Here is a 23,032-nt window from a genome sequence, read left to right as displayed (position 1 = left end):
GTACAGCAGCCAGTAGTGAGAGCACCTGGCCTCCAGCCCGCAGCCTCACCTCCTCTATATAAGGAGGCTGCAGTGTGTACAGGAGGAGTAGCATTAGGTGTAGTAGTGTACAGTAGTAGCAGGATCAGTCTCCCCGCCTCCCGTCAGTACAGCAGCCAGTAGAGAGAGCACCTGGCCTCCAGCCCGCAGCCTCCCCATCTCTATATAAGGAGGCTGCAGTGTGTACAGGAGGAGTAGCATTAGGCGTAGTAGTGTACAGTAGTAGCAGGATCAGTCTCCCCGCCTCCCGTTAGTACAGCAGCCAGTAGAGAGAGCACCTGGCCTCCAGCCCGCAGCCTCACCTCCTCTATATAAGGAGGCTGCAGTGTGTACAGGAGGAGTAGTATTAGGTGTAGTAATGTACAGTAGTAGCAGGATCAGTCTCCCCGCCTCCCGTCAGTACAACAGCCAGTAGAGAGAGCACCTGGCCTCCAGCCCGCAGCCTCACCTCCTCTATATAAGGAGGCTGCAGTGTGTACAGGAGCAGTAGCATTAGGTGTAGTAATGTACAGTAGTAGCAGGATCAGTCTCCCCGACTCCCGTCAGTACAGCAGCCAGTAGTGAGAGCACCTGGCCTCCAGCCCGCAGCCTCACCTCCTCTATATAAGGAGGCTGCAGTGTGTACAGGAGGAGTAGCATTAGGTGTAGTAGTGTACAGTAGTAGCAGGATCTGTCTCCCCGCCTCCCGTCAGTACAGCAGCCAGTAGAGAGAGCACCTGGCCTCCAGCCCGCAGCCTCACCTCCTCTATATAAGGAGGCTGCAGTGTGTACAGGAGGAGTAGCATTAGGTGTAGTAGTGTACAGTAGTAGCAGGATCAGTCTCCCCGCCTCCCGTCAGTACAGCAGCCAGTAGAGAGAGCACCTGGCCTCCAGCCCGCAGCCTCACCTCCTCTATATAAGGAGGCTGCAGTGTGTACAGGAGGAGTAGCATTAGGTGTAGTAGTGTACAATAGTAGCAGGATCTGTCTCCCCGCCTCCCGTCAGTACAGCTGCCAATAGAGAGAACACCTGGCCTCCAGCCCGCAGCCTCACCTCCTCTATATAAGGAGGCTGCAGTGTGTACAGGAGGAGTAGCATTAGGTGTAGTAGTGTACAGTAGTAGCAGGATCTGTCTCCCCGCCTCCCGTCAGTACAGCAGCCAGTAGAGAGAACACCTGGCCTCCAGCCCGCAGCCTCCCCTCCTCTATATAAGGAGGCTGCAGTGTGTACAGGAGGAGTAGCATTAGGTGTAGTAGTGTACAGTAGTAGCAGGATCTGTCTCCCCGCCTCCCGTCAGTACAGCAGCCAGTAGAGAGAGCACCTGGCCTCCAGCCCGCAGCCTCCCCTCCTCTATATAAGGAGGCTGCAGTGTGTACAGGAGCAGTAGTGTCGCCGCCGGCGCTGAGCTGTGGATTTGCGGCTTCTGGGCTATGTGTGACGCTGTCTCCCTCCTCAGGTGCGGCCGCTGCTGACCTTCCCCGGCTCCTGGCTCCGGTTCCCCGGCTGATGATGGTGGTGTGGTGCCTGGCCGCGCTGGCCGCCTGCCTGGTGTCCGTGGCTCTTCTCCTCGCAGTCTCCCAGCAGCTTTGGCAGTTGCGCTGGGCAGCCACCCGGGACAAGTCCAGCAAGTTGCCTATACCCAGGGGCTCCATGGGATTTCCACTTGTGGGTGAAACTTTCCACTGGATTTTACAGGTACCGAACCCTTCTATGTCTATGACTGAGTTATATTATCTATGGTTATATTATATATAAATATACACATCACATTACCTGCCTGATACCCCAGTGACATCACATTACCTGCCTGATACACCAGTGACATCACATTACCTGCCTGATGCACCAGTGACATCACATTACCTGCCTGATACCCCTGTGACATCACATTACCTGCCTGATACACCAGTGACATCACATTACCTGCCTGATGCACCAGTGACATCACATTACCTGCCTGATACCCCTGTGACATCACATTACCTGCCTGATACACCAGTGACATCACATTACCCGCCTGATGCCCCAGTGACATCACATTACCTGCCTGATACCCCTGTGACATCAGATTACCTGCCTGATACCCCTGTGACATCACATTACCTGCCTGATACCCCTGTGACATCACATTACTTGCCTAATGCACCAGTGACATCACATTACCTGCCTGATACCCCTGTGACATCACATTACCTGCCTGATACACTAGTGACATCACATTACCTGCCTGATACACTAGTGAGATCACATTACCTGCCTGATACACCAGTGACATCACATTACCTGCCTATGATACTAGTGTCATCATATTACCTGCCTGTGATACTAGTGACATCATATTACCTGCCTGTGATACTAGTGACATCATATTACCTGCCTGTGATACCAGTGACATCATATTACCTGCCTGAGACACTAGTGACATCATATTACCTGCCTGAGACACTAGTGACATCATATTACCTGCCTGTGATACTAGTGACCTCATATTACCTGCCTGCGATACTAGTGTCATCATATTACCTGCCTGTGACATTAGTGACGTTATATTACCTGCCTGAGACACTAGTGACATCATATTACCTGCCTGTGATACTAGTGTCATCATATTACCTGCCTGTGACATTAGTGACGTTATATTACCTGCCTGAGACACTAGTGACATCATATTACCTGCCTGTGACATTAGTGACGTTATATTACCTGCCTGAGACACTAGTGTCATCATATTACCTGCCTGTGACATTAGTGACGTTATATTACCTGCCTGAGATACTAGTGACATCATATTACCTGCCCTGAGACACTAGTGACATCATATTACCTGCCGGTGATACTAGTGACATCATATTACCTGCCTGAGACACTGGTGACATCACATTACCTGCCTGAGACGCCAGTGACCTCATATTACATGCCTGTGATACTAGTGTCATCATATTACCTGCCTGTGACATTAGTGACGTTATATTACCTGCCTGAGACACTAGTGACCTCATATTACCTGCCTGTGATACTAGTGTCATCATATTACCTGCCTGTGACATTAGTGACGTTATATTACCTGCCTGAGACACTAGTGTCATCATATTACCTGCCTGTGATACTAGTATCATCATATTACCTGCCTGTGACATTAATGACGTTATTGTTGTTGCTCAGGCATCACATACAATAAATCGAAAGAATTTCAAAACTATGTTCTGTGTGCCGAATACTTCTTTAAATACGATTGGGTTGGGACCCTATTCGTGCACCGACTTTGGTCTAGTGCATTCTGAACCACTATCTATTAGTGACGTTATTATTATCTGCCTGAGACAATAGTGACATCATATTACCTGTCTATGGCACTAGTGACATCATGTTACCTGCCTGAGACACTAGTGACATTATATTACCTGCCTGTGATACTAGTGACATCATATTGTCTGCCTGTAATACTAGTGACATTATATTACCTGTCTGTGACACTGGTGACATCATATTACCTGCCTGTGATACTAGTGACATCATATTGTCTGCCTGTGATACTAGTGACATCATATTGTCTGCCTGAGACACTAGTGACATTATATTACCTGCCTGAGACACTAGTGACATTATATTACCTGCCTGTGATACTAGTGACATTATATTACCTGCCTGTGATACTAGTGACATCATATTGTCTGCCTGTAATACTAGTGACATCATATTGTCTGCCTGTAATACTAGTGACATCATATTGTCTGCCTGTAATACTAGTGACATTATATTACCTGTCTGTGACACTGGTGACATTATATTACCTGCCTGAGACACTAGTGACATCATATTACCTGCCTGAGACACTGGTGACATTATATTACCTGTCTGTGACACTGGTGACATTATATTACCTGTCTGTAACACTGGTGACATTATATTTTCTGTCTGTGACACTAGTGACATTATATTTTCTGCCTGTGAAATTAGTGACGTCATATTACCTGTCTGTGACACTAGTGACATTATTTCACCTGCATGTGACACTGCTGAGAAGATTATCAGCAAGTCTCACTGTCTAGTGTAGGATTTCCATCATTGCTGTCACTTTCAGTGTTTTCCTTCAGTTTCTCACCGTATCTGCAGCCAGTATTACTCCTCCCCCACCCCGCAGGTGGTATTATTTCCCTGCCTGCTGACATTCTCCCTGACTATTACCCCTGTGATCCTGTGACCTTGTTACCTGTCTGTGACTCTTGTCTGGAGTTACCTGTTTCTGTCATTGGCCACCCTGTCACCTGCGCTACGACTCCGATAATTCTTTGACTCTCCCACACATGACATGACAGGTGATGTGGTTACTACTAGAACTGGTGACCTGTCTCGTACCCCACTGTCACCAGGTCTTATGTTACCTGTGACCCTTCCCCCACTCTTTCACCTGTCTGCCCTCACTCTTCTTCATTACCTGTCCGCCTGGGATCCCTCTACTCCACACTCAGGGCATGATATGACATTCATCTGGGTTATTACCCACTTGTGGCCCTCACCCCCAGACCTGCCTCTGACCTATGAGTGTGTGGAGCTCTGCAGCAGCCTCTTACCCCATAACCCATTCATTTCATTTAGTGACATCATCACCTTCTGACTTGTCTGTATTAGTGACCACTACTGTATTACCTGTGTCTGACATGAATGTGAACTATTACCAGTAACCTCATGACCCTGTGACCTGCTGCTAGTCTATAATGCCTGTCACTGGTCTATAATACCTGCCGCTAGTCTATAATGCCTGTCACTACACCCCTTGAGGAAGCGGACATCCGCGAAACGTGCGTCGGGGCGCACACAGTAATCATCAGGACACAGCTTAGGACACTTCATGGGTAAGAATATCCTGGCTATCCCTGTTTTTTCAGGGCATGGTTTAGTCTCACTCTTCAGCACACTGCTTTTTATGGACTATTTATGTCCCTTATTAAACATTAACAGATGCATTGAGTTCTATTCTCCATACCTTATACCAGTTATATTCTTACTGCTAACCTATACAACTAGGGCATACTATTTATGACTCTAGTTTACCTGATGTATTCCTATGTCACTTACTACTGAGTCTCTCCTGTTATACATATCTTTTTAAATGTTTGTTATCTTGAATATTTAAATAAAGTTCTGTTTTGATACTTTTTGACAATATATTGGCTACATACTCTGTTTTGCTTATATTTATACATCTATTATAGAGTTGCCTTACCAATACATATGGGAGGATGTTCCTTGGGACAATACCTAGCCCAATATACTTGTTTGCTTCTGGAGGCTATTAGTTATAATGCCTGTCACTGGTCTATAATACCTGTCACTGGTCTATAATACCTGTCACTGGTCTATAATACCTGCCACTGGTCTATAATACCTGCCACTGGTCTATAATACCCTCCACTGGTCTATAATACCTGCCGCTAGTCTATAATACCTGTCACTGGTTTATAATACCTGTCACTGGTCTATAATACCTGTCACTGGTCTATAATACCTGTCACTGGTCTATAATACCTGTCACTAGTCTATAATACCTGTCACTGGTCTATAATACCTGTCACTGGTCTATAATACCTGTCACTAGTCTATAATACCTGTCACTGGTCTATAATACCTGCCGCTAGTCTATAATACCTGTCACTGGTCTATAATACCTGCCGCTAGTCTATAATACCTGCCACTGGTCTATAATGCCTGTCACTGGTCTATAATACCTGTCACTGTTCTATAGTACCTGCCACTGGTCTATAATACCTGCCACTGGTCTATAATGCCTGTCACTGGTCTATAATACCTGTCACTGGTCTATAATACCTGCCACTGGTCTATAATACCTGTCGCTGGTCTATAATACCTGCCGCTAGTCTATAATACCTGTCACTGGTCTATAATACCTGCCACATGTCTATAATACCTGTCACTGGTCTATAGTACCTGCCACTGGTCTATAGTACCTGCCGCTAGTCTATAATACCTGTCACTGGTCTATAATACCTGTCACTAGTCTATAATACCTGCCACAGGTCTATAGTACCTGCCACTGGTCTATAGTACCTGCCGCTAGTCTATAATACATGTCACTGGTCTATAATACCTGTCACTGGTCTATAGTACCTGCCACTAGTCTATAATACCTGTCACTGGTCTACAATACCTGTCACTGGTCTATAATACCTGTCACTGGTCTATAATACCGGTCACTGGTCTATAGTACCTGCCACTAGTCTATAATACCTGTCACTGGTCTATAATACCTGTCACTGGTCTATAATACCTGTCACTGGTCTATAGTACCTGCCACTAGTCTATAATACCTGCCACTGGTCTATAGTACCTGTCACTGGTCTATAATACCTGCCACTGGTCTATATTGCCTGTCACTGGTCTATAATACCTGCCACTGGTCTATAATGCCTGTCACTGGTCTATAGTACCTGCCGCTAGTCTATAATACCTGTCACTGGTCTATAGTACCTGCCACTGGTCTATAATACCTGTCACTGGTCTATAGTACCTGCCACTGGTCTATAATACCTGTCACTGGTCTATAGTACCTGCCACTGGTCTATAATACCTGTCACTGGTCTATAGTGCCTGCCACTGGTCTATAGTACCTGCCACTGGTCTCTAGTACCTACCACTGGTCTATAATACCTGTCACTGGTCTACAGTACCTGCCACTAGTCTATAATATCTGTCACTGGTCTATAATACCTGTCACTGGTCTACAATACCTGTCACTGGTCTATAATACCTGTCACTGGTCTATAATACCTGTCACTGGTCTATAGCACCTGTCACTAGTCTATAATACCTGTCACTGTGGGGTCTTTGTGCTGGAGCGGGCACTGAATACTATCCTTCCTTGCATTTATGGGTAAGCTATCGCTATCTGCTCTAAACACTTTATCCATGCACTAGCACTTTACTTGAATTATTGGTCTATCCTGAACTCTTACCTTATTACTTGACGTACTATATTTCTGTATGGTTCACTAACTTCTAAATATGGGAACCTACCCTATGTGAATGTATATATGACCAATATTCTGTGATACAGATACCCATTACTCTATATTGCGAGTGTCAGTAATCGCTCCTAGTTTTATACCAGGGTCTTGTCCTTCCATTCATTTTTTAAACCTTGTTTTGTCATATATGTTAATAAAATTCTATCTTTTCTATAATATTGGCTATAAGCTCTGCTTTCTTCTCTGTGGTTGTTATATATTATGGAGCTGCCTTTGTGGTAAATTATTGGGGGGGGGGGGGGGGGGACGGGACGCTTCTGTCTGGAACCGTGCCCAGCCCACAGTACTAATGCTCTTGGAGTGCACATATTGACACTAGTCTATAATGCCTGTCACTGGTCTATAATGCCTGTCACTGGTCTATAATGCCTGTCACTGGTCTATAATACCTGCCACTAGTCTATTATGCCTGTCACTTGTGTCTATAATACCTGCCACTAGTCTATAATGCCTGCCACTGGTCTATAACACCTGCCGTTAGTCTATAATACCTGCCACCGCTCTATAATGCCTGTCACTTGTGTCTATAATACCTGCCACTGGTCTATAGTACCTGCCGCTAGTCTATAATACCTGTCACTGGTCTATAGTACCTGCCACTAGTCTATAATACCTGCCACTTGTGTCTATAATACCTGCCGCTAGTCTATAATACCTGTCACTGGTCTATAGTACCTGCCACTGGTCTATAATATCAGTATGGTCTGTAATACAAGTCACTAGTCTATAATATCAGTCTGGTCTGCAATATATGTCATTAGTCTATAATATCAGTCACTGGTCTGTAATATCAGTCACTTGTCTATAATATCAGTCTGGTCTGTAATACATGTCACTAGTCTATAATATCAGTCTGGTCTGTAATACATGTCACTAGTCTATAATATCGGTCTGGTTTGTAATATATGTCATTAGTCTATAATATCAGTCACTGGTCTGTAATATCAGTCACTTGTCTATAATATCAGTCTGGTCTGTAATACATGTCACTAATATATAATATCATTCTGGTCTGTAATACATTTCACTAGTCTATAATATCAGTCTGGTCTGTAATACAAGTCACTAGTCTATAATATCAGTCTGGTCTGTAATACAAGTCACTAGTCTATAATATCAGTCTGGTCTGTAATACATGTCACTAGTCTATAATATCGGTCTGGTCTGTAATACAAGTCACTAATCTATAATATCAGCCTGGTCTGTAATACATGTCACTAGTCTATAATATCAGTCTGGTCTGTAATACATGTCACTAGTCTATAATATCAGTCTGGTCTGTAATACATGTCAATAGTTTATAATATCAGTCTGGTCTTTAATACATGTAACTAGTCTATAATATCACTCTGGTCTGTAATACATGTCACTAGTCTATAATATCGGTCTGGTCTGTAATACAAGTCACTAGTCTATAATATCAGTCTGGTCTGTAATACATGTCCCTAATCTATAATATCGGTCTGGTCTGTAATACATGTCACTAGTCTATAATACCTGTCACTGGTCTATAATACCTGCCGCTAGTCTATAATACCTGTCACTGGTCTATAATACCTGCCACTAGTCTATAATACCTGTCACTGGTCTATAGTACCTGCCACTGCTCTATAATACCTGCCACTGGTCTATAATACCTGCCACTGGTCTAGAATACCTGCCACTAGTCTATAATGCCTGTCACTGCTCTATAATACCTGTTACTGCTCTATAATAAATGTCACTAGTCCATAATATCGGTCACTGGTCTGTAATACATGTCACTAGTCTATAATATCAGTCTGGTCTGTAATACATGTCACTAGTCTATAATATCAGTCTGGTCTGTAATACATGTCCCTAATCTATAATATCGGTCTGGTCTGTAATACATGTCACTAGTCTATAATATCAGTCACTGGTCTGTAATACATGTAACTAGTCTATAATATCAGTCTGGTCTGTAATACATGTAACTAGTCTATAATATCAGTCTGGTCTGTAATATATGTCACTAGTCTATAATATCAGTCACTGGTCTGTAATATCAGTCACTTGTCTATAATATCAGTCTGGTCTGTAATACATGTCACTAATATATAATATAATTCTGGTCTGTAATACATTTCACTAGTCTATAATATCAGTCTGGTCTGTAATACAAGTCACTAGTCTATAATATCAGTCTGGTCTGTAATACAAGTCACTAGTCTATAATATCAGCCTGGTCTGTAATACATGTCACTAGTCTATAATATCAGTCTGGTCTGTAATACATGTCACTAGTCTATAATATCATTCTGGTCTGTAATACATGTCACTAGTCTATAATATCAGTCTGGTCTGTAATACATGTCACTAGTCTATAATATCGGTCTGGTCTATAATACAAGTCACTAGTCTTTAATATCAGTCTGGTCTGTAATACATGTCACTAGTCTATAATATCGGTCTGGTCTGTAATACATGTCACTAGTCTATAATATCGGTCTGGTCTGTAATACAAGTCACTTGTCTATAATATCAGTCTGGTCTATAATACATGTCATTAGTCTATAATATCGGTCTGGTCTGTAATACATGTCACTAGTCTATGATATCAATCTGGTCTGTAATACATGTCACTAGTCTATAACATCAGTCTAGTCTGTAATACATGTAACTAGTCTGTAATATCAGTCTGGTCTGTAATACAAGTCACTAGTCTATAATATCAATCTGGTCTGTAATACATGTCACTAGTCTGTAATATCGGTCTGGTCTGTAATATATGTAACTAGTCTGTAATATCGGTCTGGTCTGTAATACAAGTCACTAGTCTATAATATCAATCTGGTCTGTAATACATGTCACTAGTCTGTAATATCGGTCTGGTCTGTAATGCATGTCACTAGTCTATAATATCAGTCTTGTCTGTAATACATGTCACTAGTCTGTAATATCGGTCTGGTCTGTAATACATGTCACTAGTCTATAATATCGGTCTGGTCTGTAATACATGTCACTAGTCTATAATATCAATCTGGTCTGTAATACATGTCACTAGTCTGTAATATCGGTCTGGTCTGTAATACATGTCACTAGTCTATAATATCAGTCTGGTCTGTAATATATGTCACTAGTCTATAATATCAGTCTGGTCTGTAATACAAGTCACTAGTCTATAATATCGGTCTGGTCTGTAATACATGTCACTAGTCTATAATATCAGTCTGGTCTGTAATACATGTCACTAGTCTATAATATCAGTCTGGTCTGTAATATATGTCACTAGTCTATAATATCAGTCTGGTCTGTAATACATGTCACTAGTCTATAACATCAGTCTAGTCTGTAATACATGTAACTAGTCTGTTATATCGGTCTGGTCTGTAATACAAGTCACTAGTCTATAATATCAATCTGGTCTGTAATACATGTCACTAGTCTGTAATATCGGTCTGGTCTGTAATATATGTAACTAGTCTGTAATATCGGTCTGGTCTGTAATACAAGTCACTAGTCTATAATATCAGTCTGGTCTGTAATACATGTCACTAGTCTATAATATCAGTCTGGTCTGTAATACATGTCACTAGTCTATAATATCAGTCTGGTCTGTAATACATGTAACTAGTCTATAATATTAGTCTGGTCTGTAATACATGTCACTAGTCTATAATATCAGTCTGGTCTGTAATACATGTAACTAGTCTATAATATCAGTCTGGTCTGTAATACATGTCACTAGTCTATAATATCAGTCTGGTCTGTAATACATGTCACTAGTCTATAATATCAGTCTGGTCTGTAATACATGTAACTAGTCTATAATATCAGTCTGGTCTGTAATACAAGTCACTAGTCTATAATATCAGGTCTGTAATACATGTCACTAGTCTATAATATCAGTCTGGTCTGTAATACATGTCACAAGTCTATAATATCAGTCTGGTCTGTAATACAAGTAACTATTCTATAATATCAGTCACTGGTCTGTAATACAAGTCACTAGTCTATAATATCAATCTGGTCTGTAATACAAGTCACTAGTCTATAATATCGGTCTGGTCTGTAATACAAGTCACTAGTCTATAATATCGGTCTGGTCTGTAATACATGTAACTAGTCTATAATATCAGTCTGGTCTGTAATACATGTCACTAGTCTATAATATCGGTCTGGTCTGTAATACATGTCACTAGTCTATAATATCGGTCTGGTCTGTAATACATGTCACTAGTCGATAATATCAGTCTGGCCTGTAATACATGTCACTAGTCTATAATATCAGTCTGGTCTGTAATACATGTCACTAGTCTATAATATCGGTCTGCTCTGTAATACAAGTCACTAGTCTATAATATCGGTCTGGTCTGTAATACATGTCACTAGTCTATAATATCGGTCTGGTCTGTAATACATGTAACTAGTCTATAATATCAGTCTGGTCTGTAATACAAGTCACTAGTCTATAATATCAGTCTGGTCTGTAATACATGTCACTAGTCTATAATATCGGTCTGGTCTGTAATACAAGTCACTAGTCTATAATATCGGTCTGGTCTGTAATACATGTCACTAGTCTATAATATCGGTCTGGTCTGTAATACATGTCACTAGTCGATAATATCAGTCTGGTCTGTAATACATGTCACTAGTCTATAATATCAGTCTGGTCTGTAATACATGTCACTAGTCTATAATATCGGTCTGGTCTGTAATACAAGTCACTAGTCTATAATATCGGTCTGGTCTGTAATACATGTCACTAGTCTATAATATCGGTCTGGTCTGTAATACATGTAACTAGTCTATAATATCGGTCTGGTCTGTAATACAAGTCACTAGTCTATAATATCAGTCTGGTCTGTAATACATGTCACTAGTCTATAATATCGGTCTGGTCTGTAATACATGTCACTAGTCTATAATATCAGTCTGGTCTGTAATACATGTCACTAGTCTATAATATCGGTCTGGTCTGTAATACATGTCACTAGTCTATAATATCGGTCTGGTCTGTAATACATGTCACTAGTCTATAATATCGGTCTGGTCTGTAATACAAGTCACTTGTCTATAATATCAGTCTGGTCTATAATACATGTCATTAGTCTATAATATCGGTCTCGTCTGTAATACATGTCACTAGTCTATGATATCAATCTGGTCTGTAATACATGTCACTAGTCTATAACATCAGTCTAGTCTGTAATACATGTAACTAGTCTGTAATATCGGTCTGGTCTGTAATACAAGTCACTAGTCTATAATATCAATCTGGTCTGTAATACATGTCACTAGTCTGTAATATCGGTCTGGTCTGTAATATATGTAACTAGTCTGTAATATCGGTCTGGTCTGTAATACAAGTCACTAGTCTATAATATCAATCTGGTCTGTAATACAAGTCACTAGTCTGTAATATCGGTCTGGTCTGTAATGCATGTCACTAGTCTATAATATCAGTCTTGTCTGTAATACATGTCACTAGTCTGTAATATCGGTCTGGTCTGTAATACATGTCACTAGTCTATAATATCGGTCTGGTCTGTAATACATGTCACTAGTCTATAATATCAATCTGGTCTGTAATACATGTCACTAGTCTGTAATATCGGTCTGGTCTGTAATACATGTCACTAGTCTATAATATCAGTCTGGTCTGTAATATATGTCACTAGTCTATAATATCAGTCTGGTCTGTAATACAAGTCACTAGTCTATAATATCGGTCTGGTCTGTAATACAAGTCACTAGTCTATAATATCAGTCTGGTCTGTAATACAAGTCACTAGTCTATAATATCGGTCTGGTCTGTAATACAAGTCACTAGTCTATAATATCGGTCTGGTCTGTAATACATGTCACTAGTCTATAATATCAGTCTGGTCTGTAATACATGTCACTAGTCTATAATATCGGTCTGGTTTGTAATACATGTCACTAGTCTATAATATCAGTCTGGTCTGTAATACATGTCACTAGTCTATAATATCAGTCTGGTCTGTAATATATTTCACTAGTCTATAATATCAGTCTGGTCTGTAATATATGTCACTAGTCTATAATATAATTCTGGTCTGTAATACAAGTCACTAGTCTATAATATCGGTCTGGTCTGTAATACAAGTCACTAGTCTATAATATCGGTCTGGTCTGTAATACATGTCACTAGTCTATGATATCAATCTGGTCTGTAATACATGTCACTAGTCTATAACATCAGTCTAGTCTGTAATACAAGTCACTAGTCTATAATATCAGTCTGGTCTGTAATACATGTCACTAGTCTATAATATCAGTCTGGTCTGTAATACATGTCACTAATCTATAATATCAGTCTGGTCTGTAATACAAGTCACTAATCTATAATATCAGTCTGGTCTGTAATACATGTCACTAGTCTATAATATCGGTCTGGTCTGTAATACATGTCACTAGTCTATAATATCGGTCTGGTCTGTAATACATGTCACTAGTCTATAATATCAGTCTGGTCTGTAATACATGTCACTAGTCTATAATATCAGTCTGGTCTATAATACATGTCACTAGTCTATAATATCAGTCTGGTCTGTAATACAAGTCACTAGTCTATAATATTGGTCTGGTCTGTAATACAAGTCACTAGTCTATAATATCAGTCTGGTCTGTAATACATGTCACTAGTCTATAATATCAGTCTGGTCTGTAATACATGTCACTAGTCTATAATATCAGTCTGGTCTGTAATACATGTAACTAGTCTATAATATTAGTCTGGTCTGTAATACATGTCACTAGTCTATAATATCAGTCTGGTCTGTAATACATGTAACTAGTCTATAATATCAGTCTGGTCTGTAATACATGTCACTAGTCTATAATATCAGTCTGGTCTGTAATACATGTAACTAGTCTATAATATCAGTCTGGTCTGTAATACAAGTCACTAGTCTATAATATCAGTCTGATCTGTAATACATGTCACTAGTCTATAATATCAGTCTGGTCTGTAATACAAGTCACTAGTCTATAATATCAGGTCTGTAATACATGTCACTAGTCTATAATATCAGTCTGGTCTGTAATACATGTCACTAGTCTATAATATCAGTCTGGTCTGTAATACAAGTAACTATTCTATAATATCAGTCACTGGTCTGTAATACATGTCACTAGTCTGTAATATCGGTCTGGTCTGTAATACATGTCACTAGTCTATAATATCAGTCTGGTCTGTAATATATGTCACTAGTCTATAATATCAGTCTGGTCTGTAATACAAGTCACTAGTCTATAATATCGGTCTTGTCTGTAATACAAGTCACTAGTCTATAATATCAGTCTGGTCTGTAATACATGTCACTAGTCTATAATATCAGTCTGGTCTGTAATACATGTCACTAGTCTATAATATCAGTCTGGTCTGTAATACATATAACTAGTCTATAATATTAGACTGCTCTGTAATACATGTCACTAGTCTATAATATCAGTCTGGTCTGTAATACATGTAACTAGTCTATAATATCAGTCTGGTCTGTAATACATGTCACTAGTCTATAATATCAGTCTGGTCTGTAATACATGTCACTAGTCTATAATATCAGTCTGGTCTGTAATACATGTAACTAGTCTATAATATCAGTCTGGTCTGTAATACAAGTCACTAGTCTATAATATCAGGTCTGTAATACATGTCACTAGTCTATAATATCAGTCTGGTCTGTAATACATGTCACAAGTCTATAATATCAGTCTGGTCTGTAATACAAGTAACTATTCTATAATATCAGTCACTGGTCTGTAATACATGTCACTAGTCTATAATATCGGTCTGGTCTGTAATACAAGTCACTAGTCTATAATATCAGTCTGGTCTGTAATACATGTCACTAGTCTATAATATCAGTCTGGTCTGTAATACATGTCACTAGTCTATAATATCAGTCTGGTTTGTAATACATGTAACTAGTCTATAATATCAGTCGGGTCTGTAATACAAGTCACTAGTCTATAATATCGGTCTGGTCTGTAATACAAGTCACTAGTCTATAATATCGGTCTGGTCTGTAATACATGTAACTAGTCTATAATATCAGTCTGGTCTGTAATACATGTCACTAGTCTATAATATCAGTCTGGTCTGTAATACATGTCACTAGTCTATAATATCGGTCTGGTCTGTAATACATGTCACTAGTCGATAATATCGGTCTGGTCTGTAATACAAGTCACTAGTCTATAATATCAGTCTGGTCTGTAATACATGTCACTAGTCTATAATATCAGTCTGGTCTGTAATACAAGTCACTAGTCTATAATATCAGTCTGGTCTGTAATACATGTCACTAGTCTATAATATCAGTCTGGTCTGTAATACAAGTCACTAGTCTATAATATCAGGTCTGTAATACACTAGTCTATAATATCAGTCTGGTCTGTAATACATGTCACTAGTCTATAATATCAGTCTGGTCTGTAATACATGTCACTAGTCTATAATATCAGTCTGGTCTGTAATACATGTCACTAGTCTATAATATCAGCCTGGTCTGTAATACATGTAACTAGTCTATAATATCAGTCTGGTCTGTAATACATGTAACTAGTCTATAATACCAGTCTGGTCTGTAATACAAGTCACTAGTCTGTAATATCGGTCTGGTCTGTAATACATGTCACTAGTCTATAATATCAGTCTGGTCTGTAATACATGTCACTAGTCTATAATATCAGTCTGGTCTGTAATACAAGTCACTAGTCTATAATATCAGTCTGGTCTGTAATACATGTCACTAGTCTATAATATCAGTCTGGTCTGTAATACATGTAACTAGTCTATAATATCAGTCTGGTCTGTAATACATGTCACTAGTCTATAATATCAGTCTGGTCTGTAATACATGTAACTAGTCTATAATATCAGTCTGGTCTGTAATACAAGTCACTAGACTATAATATCAGTCTGGTCTGTAATACATGTAACTAGTCTATAATATCATTCTGGTCTGTAATACATGTCACTAGTCTATAATATCGGTCTGGTCTGTAATACATGTCACTAGTCTATAATATCGGTCTGGTCTGTAGTAAATGTCACTAGTCTATAATATCGGTCTGGTCTGTAATAAATGTCACAAGTCTATAATATCGGTGACGGTGATGTGTAATGCAGTGTAATATCAGGACAGTGATGTGTAATGCAGTGTAATATCAGGACAGTGATGTGTAATGCAGTGTAATATCAGGACAGTGATGTGTAATGCAGTGTAATATCAGGACAGTGATGTGTAATATCAGGACAGTGATGTGTAATGCAGTGTAATATCAGGACAGTGATGTGTAATGCAGTGTAATATCAGGACAGTGATGTGTAATATCAGGACAGTGATGTGTAATGCAGTGTAATATCAGGACAGTGATGTGTAATGCAGTGTAATATCAGGACAGTGATGTGTAATGCAGTGTAATATCAGGACAGTGATGTGTAATGCAGTGTAATATCAGGACAGTGATGTGTAATGCAGTGTAATATCAGGACAGTGATGTGTAATATCAGGACAGTGATGTGTAATGCAGTGTAATATCAGGACAGTGATGTGTAATGCAGTGTAATATCAGGACAGTGATGTGTAATATCAGGACAGTGATGTGTAATGCAGTGTAATATCTGGACAGTGATGTGTAATGCAGTGTAATATCAGGACAGTGATGTGTAATGCAGTGTAATATCAGGACAGTGATGTGTAATATCAGGACAGTGATGTATAATACAGTGTAATATCAGGACAGTGATGTGTAATATCAGGACAGTGATGTGTAATGCATTGTAATATCAGGACAGTGATGTGTAATACAGTATAATATCAGGACAGTGATGTGTAATATCAGGACAGTGATGTGTAATATCAGGACAGTGATGTGTAATGCAGTGTAATATCTGGACAGTGATGTGTAATGCAGTGTAATATCAGGACAGTGATGTGTAATGCAGTGTAATATCAGGACAGTGATGTGTAATATCAGGACAGTGATGTGTAATATCAGGACAGTGATGTGTAATGCAGTGTAATATCTGGACAGTGATGTGTAATATCAGGACAGTGATGTGTAATGTAGTGTAATATCAGGACAGTGATGTATAATACAGTGTAATATCAGGACAGTGATGTGTAATGCATTGTAATATCAGGACAGTGATGTGTAATGCAGTGTAATATCTGTGACAGTGATGTGTAATGCAGTGTAATATCAGGATAGTGATGTATAATGCAGTGTAATATCAGGACAGTGATGTATAATGCATTGTAATATCAGGACAGTGATGTATAATGCAGTGTAATATCAGGACAGTGATGTATAATGCAGTGTAATATCTGGACAGTGATGTGTAATATCAGGACAGTGACGTGTAATGCAGTGTAATATCTGGACAGTGATGTGTAATATCAGGACAGTGATGTGTAATGCAGTGTAATATCAGGACAGTGATGTGTAATATCAGGACAGTGATGTGTAATATCAGGATAGTGATGTATAATACAGTGTAATATCAGGATAGTGATGTATAATACAGTGTAATATCAGGACAGTGATGTATAATACAGTGTAATATCAGGATAGTGATGTATAATACAGTGTAATATCAGGATAGTGATGTATAATACAGTGTAATATCAGGATAGTGATGTATAATACAGTGTAATATCAGGACAGTGATGTGTAATACAGTGTAATATCAGGACAGTGATGTGTAATATCAGGACAGTGATGTGTAATATCAGGACAGTGATGTGTAATGCAGTGTAATATCTGGACAGTGATGAGTAATGCAGTGTAATATCAGGACAGTGATGTGTAATGCAGTGTAATATCAGGACAGTGATGTGTAATATCAGGACAGTGATGTGTAATATCAGGACAGTGATGTGTAATGCAGTGTAATATCTGGACAGTGATGTGTAATATCAGGACAGTGATGTATAATACAGTGTAATATCAGGACAGTGATGTGTAATGCAGTGTAATATCAGGACAGTGATGTATAATACAGTGTAATATCAGGACAGTGATGTGTAATGCATTGTAATATCAGGACAGTGATGTGTAATGCAGTGTAATATCTGTGACAGTGATGTGTAATGCAGTGTAATATCAGGATAGTGATGTATAATGCAGTGTAATATCAGGACAGTGATGTATAATGCAGTGTAATATCAGGACAGTGATGTATAATGCATTGTAATATCAGGACAGTGATGTATAATGCAGTGTAATATCAGGACAGTGATGTATAATACAGTGTAATATCAGGACAGTGATGTATAATGCAGTGTAATATCAGGACAGTGATGTGTAATATCAGGACAGTGATGTGTAATGCAGTGTAATATCTGGACAGTGATGTGTAATGTCAGGACAGTGATGTGTAATGCAGTGTAATATCTGGACAGTGATGTGTAATATCAGGATAGTGATGTATAATACAGTGTAATATCAGGATAGTGATGTATAATACAGTGTAATATCAGGACAGTGATGTATAATACAGTGTAATATCAGGATAGTGATGTATAATACAGTGTAATATCAGGATAGTGATGTATAATACAGTGTAATATCAGGATAGTGATGTATAATACAGTGTAATATCAGGACAGTGATGTATAATACAGTGTAATATCAGGACAGTGATGTATAATACAGTGTAATATCAGGATAGTGATGTATAATACAGTGTAATATCAGGACAGTGATGTATAATACAGTGTAATATCAGGATAGTGATGTATAATACAGTGTAATATCAGGACAGTGATGTATAATACAGTGTAATATCAGGATAGTGATGTATAATACAGTGTAATATCAGGATAGTGATGTATAATACAGTGTAATATCAGGATAGTGATGTATAATACAGTGTAATATCAGGACAGTGATGTATAATACAGTGTAATATCAGGACAGTGATGTATAATACAGTGTAATATCAGGATAGTGATGTATAATACAGTGTAATATCAGGACAGTGATGTATAATACAGTGTAATATCAGGACAGTGATGTATAATACAGTGTAATATCAGGATAGTGATGTATAATACAGTGTAATATCAGGACAGTGATGTATAATACAGTGTAATATCAGGACAGTGATGTATAATACAGTGTAATATCAGGATAGTGATGTATAATACAGTGTAATATCAGGGCAGTGATGTGTAATACAGTGTAATATCAGGACAGTGATGTGTAATATCTGGACAGTGATGTGTAATGCAGTGTAATATCAGGACAGTGATGTGTAATATCAGGACAGTGATGTGTAATATCAGGACAGTGATGTGTAATACAGTGGAATATCAGGACAGTGATGTGTAATATCAGGACAGTGATGTGTAATACAGTGTAATATCAGGACAGTGATGTGTAATATCTGGACAGTGATGTGTAATGCAGTGTAATGTCTGTCTGTCTCATGTCTGTCTGTCTTTCATAGATACAATAAATCTAGACATTACAACCTCTGTGTTTTCTTTGTTTTACGGTTCTCAGTGTGTCAGGACTGTATTAGTGTTTTGTAGTTGTGACCCCTGATGTGCTGGTACTGGCAGTGACAGGGTTAAGATTTCCTGGCCGCCTCATTAGCGCCTCAGTCCGGTGGGTCCCACATGTCATACACACAGACAACACAGCTTGTGTTGGGAGACAGCCAGGCAGCTTGGCATTGCCCCTTTAAGGCACAGCGCACTCAGTGTGTGTCAGCCTGAGAACTGCAGAGCAGAGTCATCTGCAAAGACGAAAGTAGAACCCCAATTATTATTTATTATTATCATCATCAACAACATCATCATCATTATTATTATATTATCATCATTATTATTATTGTTACTATTATTAGATTATTATTATTACTATCATCATCATTATTATTATTACTATTATTAGATTATTATTATTACTATTATTAGATTATTATTATTATTATTATTACTACTACTACTATCATCATCATTATTGTTATTATTTTTATCATCCTCATCCTCATCATTATGATCACTATTGGTATTAATATGAATAGGTTGCAGGGACTATAGGGTTAACTACGCAGTTGGAGTTTTCTTTAGTGTTCCCGGTTTTATGTAGTGTCTGGATCTGCAGCATCAGCTGTGCAGTTCACGTCACACTGTGTATAGAAACCCGAAGAGCTTACACTCCAATGACAGAAGTGGAAGGGTGGGCTATGGGATTGTAGGGTACTGTCCCTTTAAATCTGATTATGTGCATTATAATCTCCTGTGATCCGTACATTATAAACTGGGAGTAACCCGACACCATGCATGGACCCCTGAACGCACTATAACATAGAAAGGGTTAAGAACTGTAAGATTAACCCCTTGTTACCATAGGGCAGTCCGGTAGACATTACAGTTGTCCTTCCCACGTGATTAACCCTTCTAGTACATGTAGACTCCTTTCTGAAACGATGGCTAGCTCTTCAGTTTAACTCATTGATGTCTTAGAAGGTTGAAGAACTGCAGAGGAGCACTATGGGAATAATTTGGACCATAAAGGGTCAATTTCAATGGTATCTCTTTCTGCTCTCTGGAAGTTGCGACGTTTCCCTTTAATTTCCGCCATGCTGTCGGACTCCGCGAAAACTGTCGTTACATAACAAGGAAACATTGTTCATATTAACCCTTCATTGTAGAATGTGGTAAGAGCCAGTCTGTGCTGATGATTGTGGAGGGGTTCCCAGTGCCCCCATAATGTCATTGTACAGGGCGGGACTGCCGCTTGTCACCCCTCCCCCACAAACTCAAAATTTACTGGACAGTTTGATATCAAGTCAGGACCCCGCCCCCTCCTCTGTAACTCTTTCCATGCCGGGCTGCACTGGGTTACTATTTCTTTAGCCCAGGTGTGGATACAGCATTGTGACCGGTGACCTTGTACCGAAACACGGCGAGACTCACACGGTGCTCGATGACGTGATATTTTAAATCGTTTAATGTATTGTATTATGTGATTATATATCAGACCGGTAAATTATATGATTATATATCAGGTCTGTACATTATATGATTATATATCGGGTCTGTACATTATATGATTATATATCAGGTCTGTACATTATATGATTATATATCAGGTCTGTACATTATATGATTATATATCCGGTCTGTACATTATATGATTATGTATCAGGTCTGTACATTATATGATTATATATCAGGTCTGTACATTATATACCAGGTCTGTACATTATATGATTATATATCAGGTCTGTACATTATATGATTATATACCAGGTCTGTACATTATATGATTATATATCGGGTCTGTACATTATATGATTATATATCCGGTTTTTTCATTATATGATTATATATCAGGTCTGTACATTATATGATTATATATCCGGTTTTTTCATTATATGATTATATATCAGGTCTGTACATTATATGATTATATACCAGGTCTGTACATTATATGATTATATATCAGGTCTGTACATTATATGATTATATACCAGGTCTGTACATTATATGATTATATATCAGGTCTGTACATTATATGATTATATATCAGGTCTGTACATTATATGATTATATACCAGGTCTGTACATTATATGATTATATATCAGGTCTGCACATTATATGATTATATACCAGGTCTGTACATTATATGATTATATATCAGGTCTGTACATTATATGATTATATATCAGGTCTTTCCATTATATGATTATATACCAGGTCTGTACATTATATGATTATATATCAGGTCTGTACATTATATGATTATATATCAGGTCTGTACATTATATGATTATATATCAGGTCTGTACATTATATGATTATATATCAGGTCTGTACATTATATGATTATATATCAGGTCTGTACATTATATGATTATATATCAGGTCTGTACATTATATGATTATATATCAGGTCTGTACATTATATGATTATATACCAGGTCTGTACATTATATGATTATATATCAGGTCTGTACATTATATGATTATATATCGGGTCTGTACATTATATGATTATATATCAGGTCTATACATTATATATCAGGTCTGTACATTATATGATTATATATCAGGTCTGTACATTATATGATTATATATCAGGTCTGTACATTATATGATTATATATCAGGTCTGTACATTATATGATTATATATCGGGTCTGTACATTATATGATTATATATCGGGTCTGTACATTATATGATTATATATGAGACCTGTACATTATATAATTATATATCAGGTCTGTACATTATATGATTATATATCAGGTCTGTACATTATATGATTATATATCAGGTCTGTACATTATATGATTATATATGAGACCTGTACATTATATAATTATATATCAGGTCTGTACATTATATGATTATATATCAGGTCTATACATTATATGATTATATATCAGGTCTGTACATTATATGATTATATACCAGGTCTGTACATTATATGATTATATACCAGGTCTGTACATTATATGATTATATATCCGACCTGTACATTATATGATTATATAACAGGTCTGTACATTATATGATTATATATCAGGTCTGTACATTATATGATTATATATCAGGTCTGTACATTATATGATTATATATCAGGTCTGCACATTATATGATTATATACCAGGTCTGTACATTATATGATTATATACCAGGTCTGTACATTATATGATTATATATCCGACCTGTACATTATATGATTATATAACAGGTCTGTACATTATATGATTATATATCAGGTCTGTACATTATATGATTATATATCAGGTCTGTACATTATATGATTATATATCGGGTCTGTACATTATATGATTATATATCAGGTCTGTACATTATATGATTATATATCAGGTCTGTACATTATATGATTAGATTTTTTAGTGAGTCTGATTATAGACAGTTTGTTTCCATGGTCAGCTGTGAGAAGTGTTAGTTCTATATTATATTTGTTTTAGAATTTAATATTCACT

The 23,032-nt window shown here is 38.1% G+C and overlaps 1 protein-coding gene and 1 long non-coding RNA gene across 2 annotated transcripts in view; one reads left to right on the top strand and one right to left on the bottom strand.

Annotated features, from left to right (window-relative positions):
* The window catches only part of CYP26B1 (cytochrome P450 family 26 subfamily B member 1), a 100,782-nt gene that overhangs the window by 59,561 nt on the left and 18,189 nt on the right, over positions 1 to 23,032 (top strand). Inside the window, exon 2 of the mRNA XM_075855631.1 lies at positions 1,475 to 1,713. Within this exon, the coding sequence (XP_075711746.1) occupies positions 1,525 to 1,713 (189 nt within the window). The 5' untranslated portion in view covers positions 1,475 to 1,524. The remainder of the gene's footprint in view (positions 1 to 1,474; positions 1,714 to 23,032) is intronic.
* Positions 19,541 to 20,820, bottom strand: LOC142714617 (uncharacterized). The gene is made up of 2 exons (XR_012870810.1): positions 20,713 to 20,820; positions 19,541 to 19,803 (listed from the first exon to the last, which is right to left on the bottom strand). It is a non-coding gene; the product is annotated as an uncharacterized LOC142714617 (long non-coding RNA).

The sequence above is a fragment of the Rhinoderma darwinii genome, chromosome 1 (genome assembly GCF_050947455.1).
Source record: "Rhinoderma darwinii isolate aRhiDar2 chromosome 1, aRhiDar2.hap1, whole genome shotgun sequence".
Taxonomy (NCBI): Eukaryota; Metazoa; Chordata; class Amphibia; order Anura; family Rhinodermatidae; genus Rhinoderma; species Rhinoderma darwinii.
This window is presented reverse-complemented; position numbering and strand designations above follow the sequence as displayed.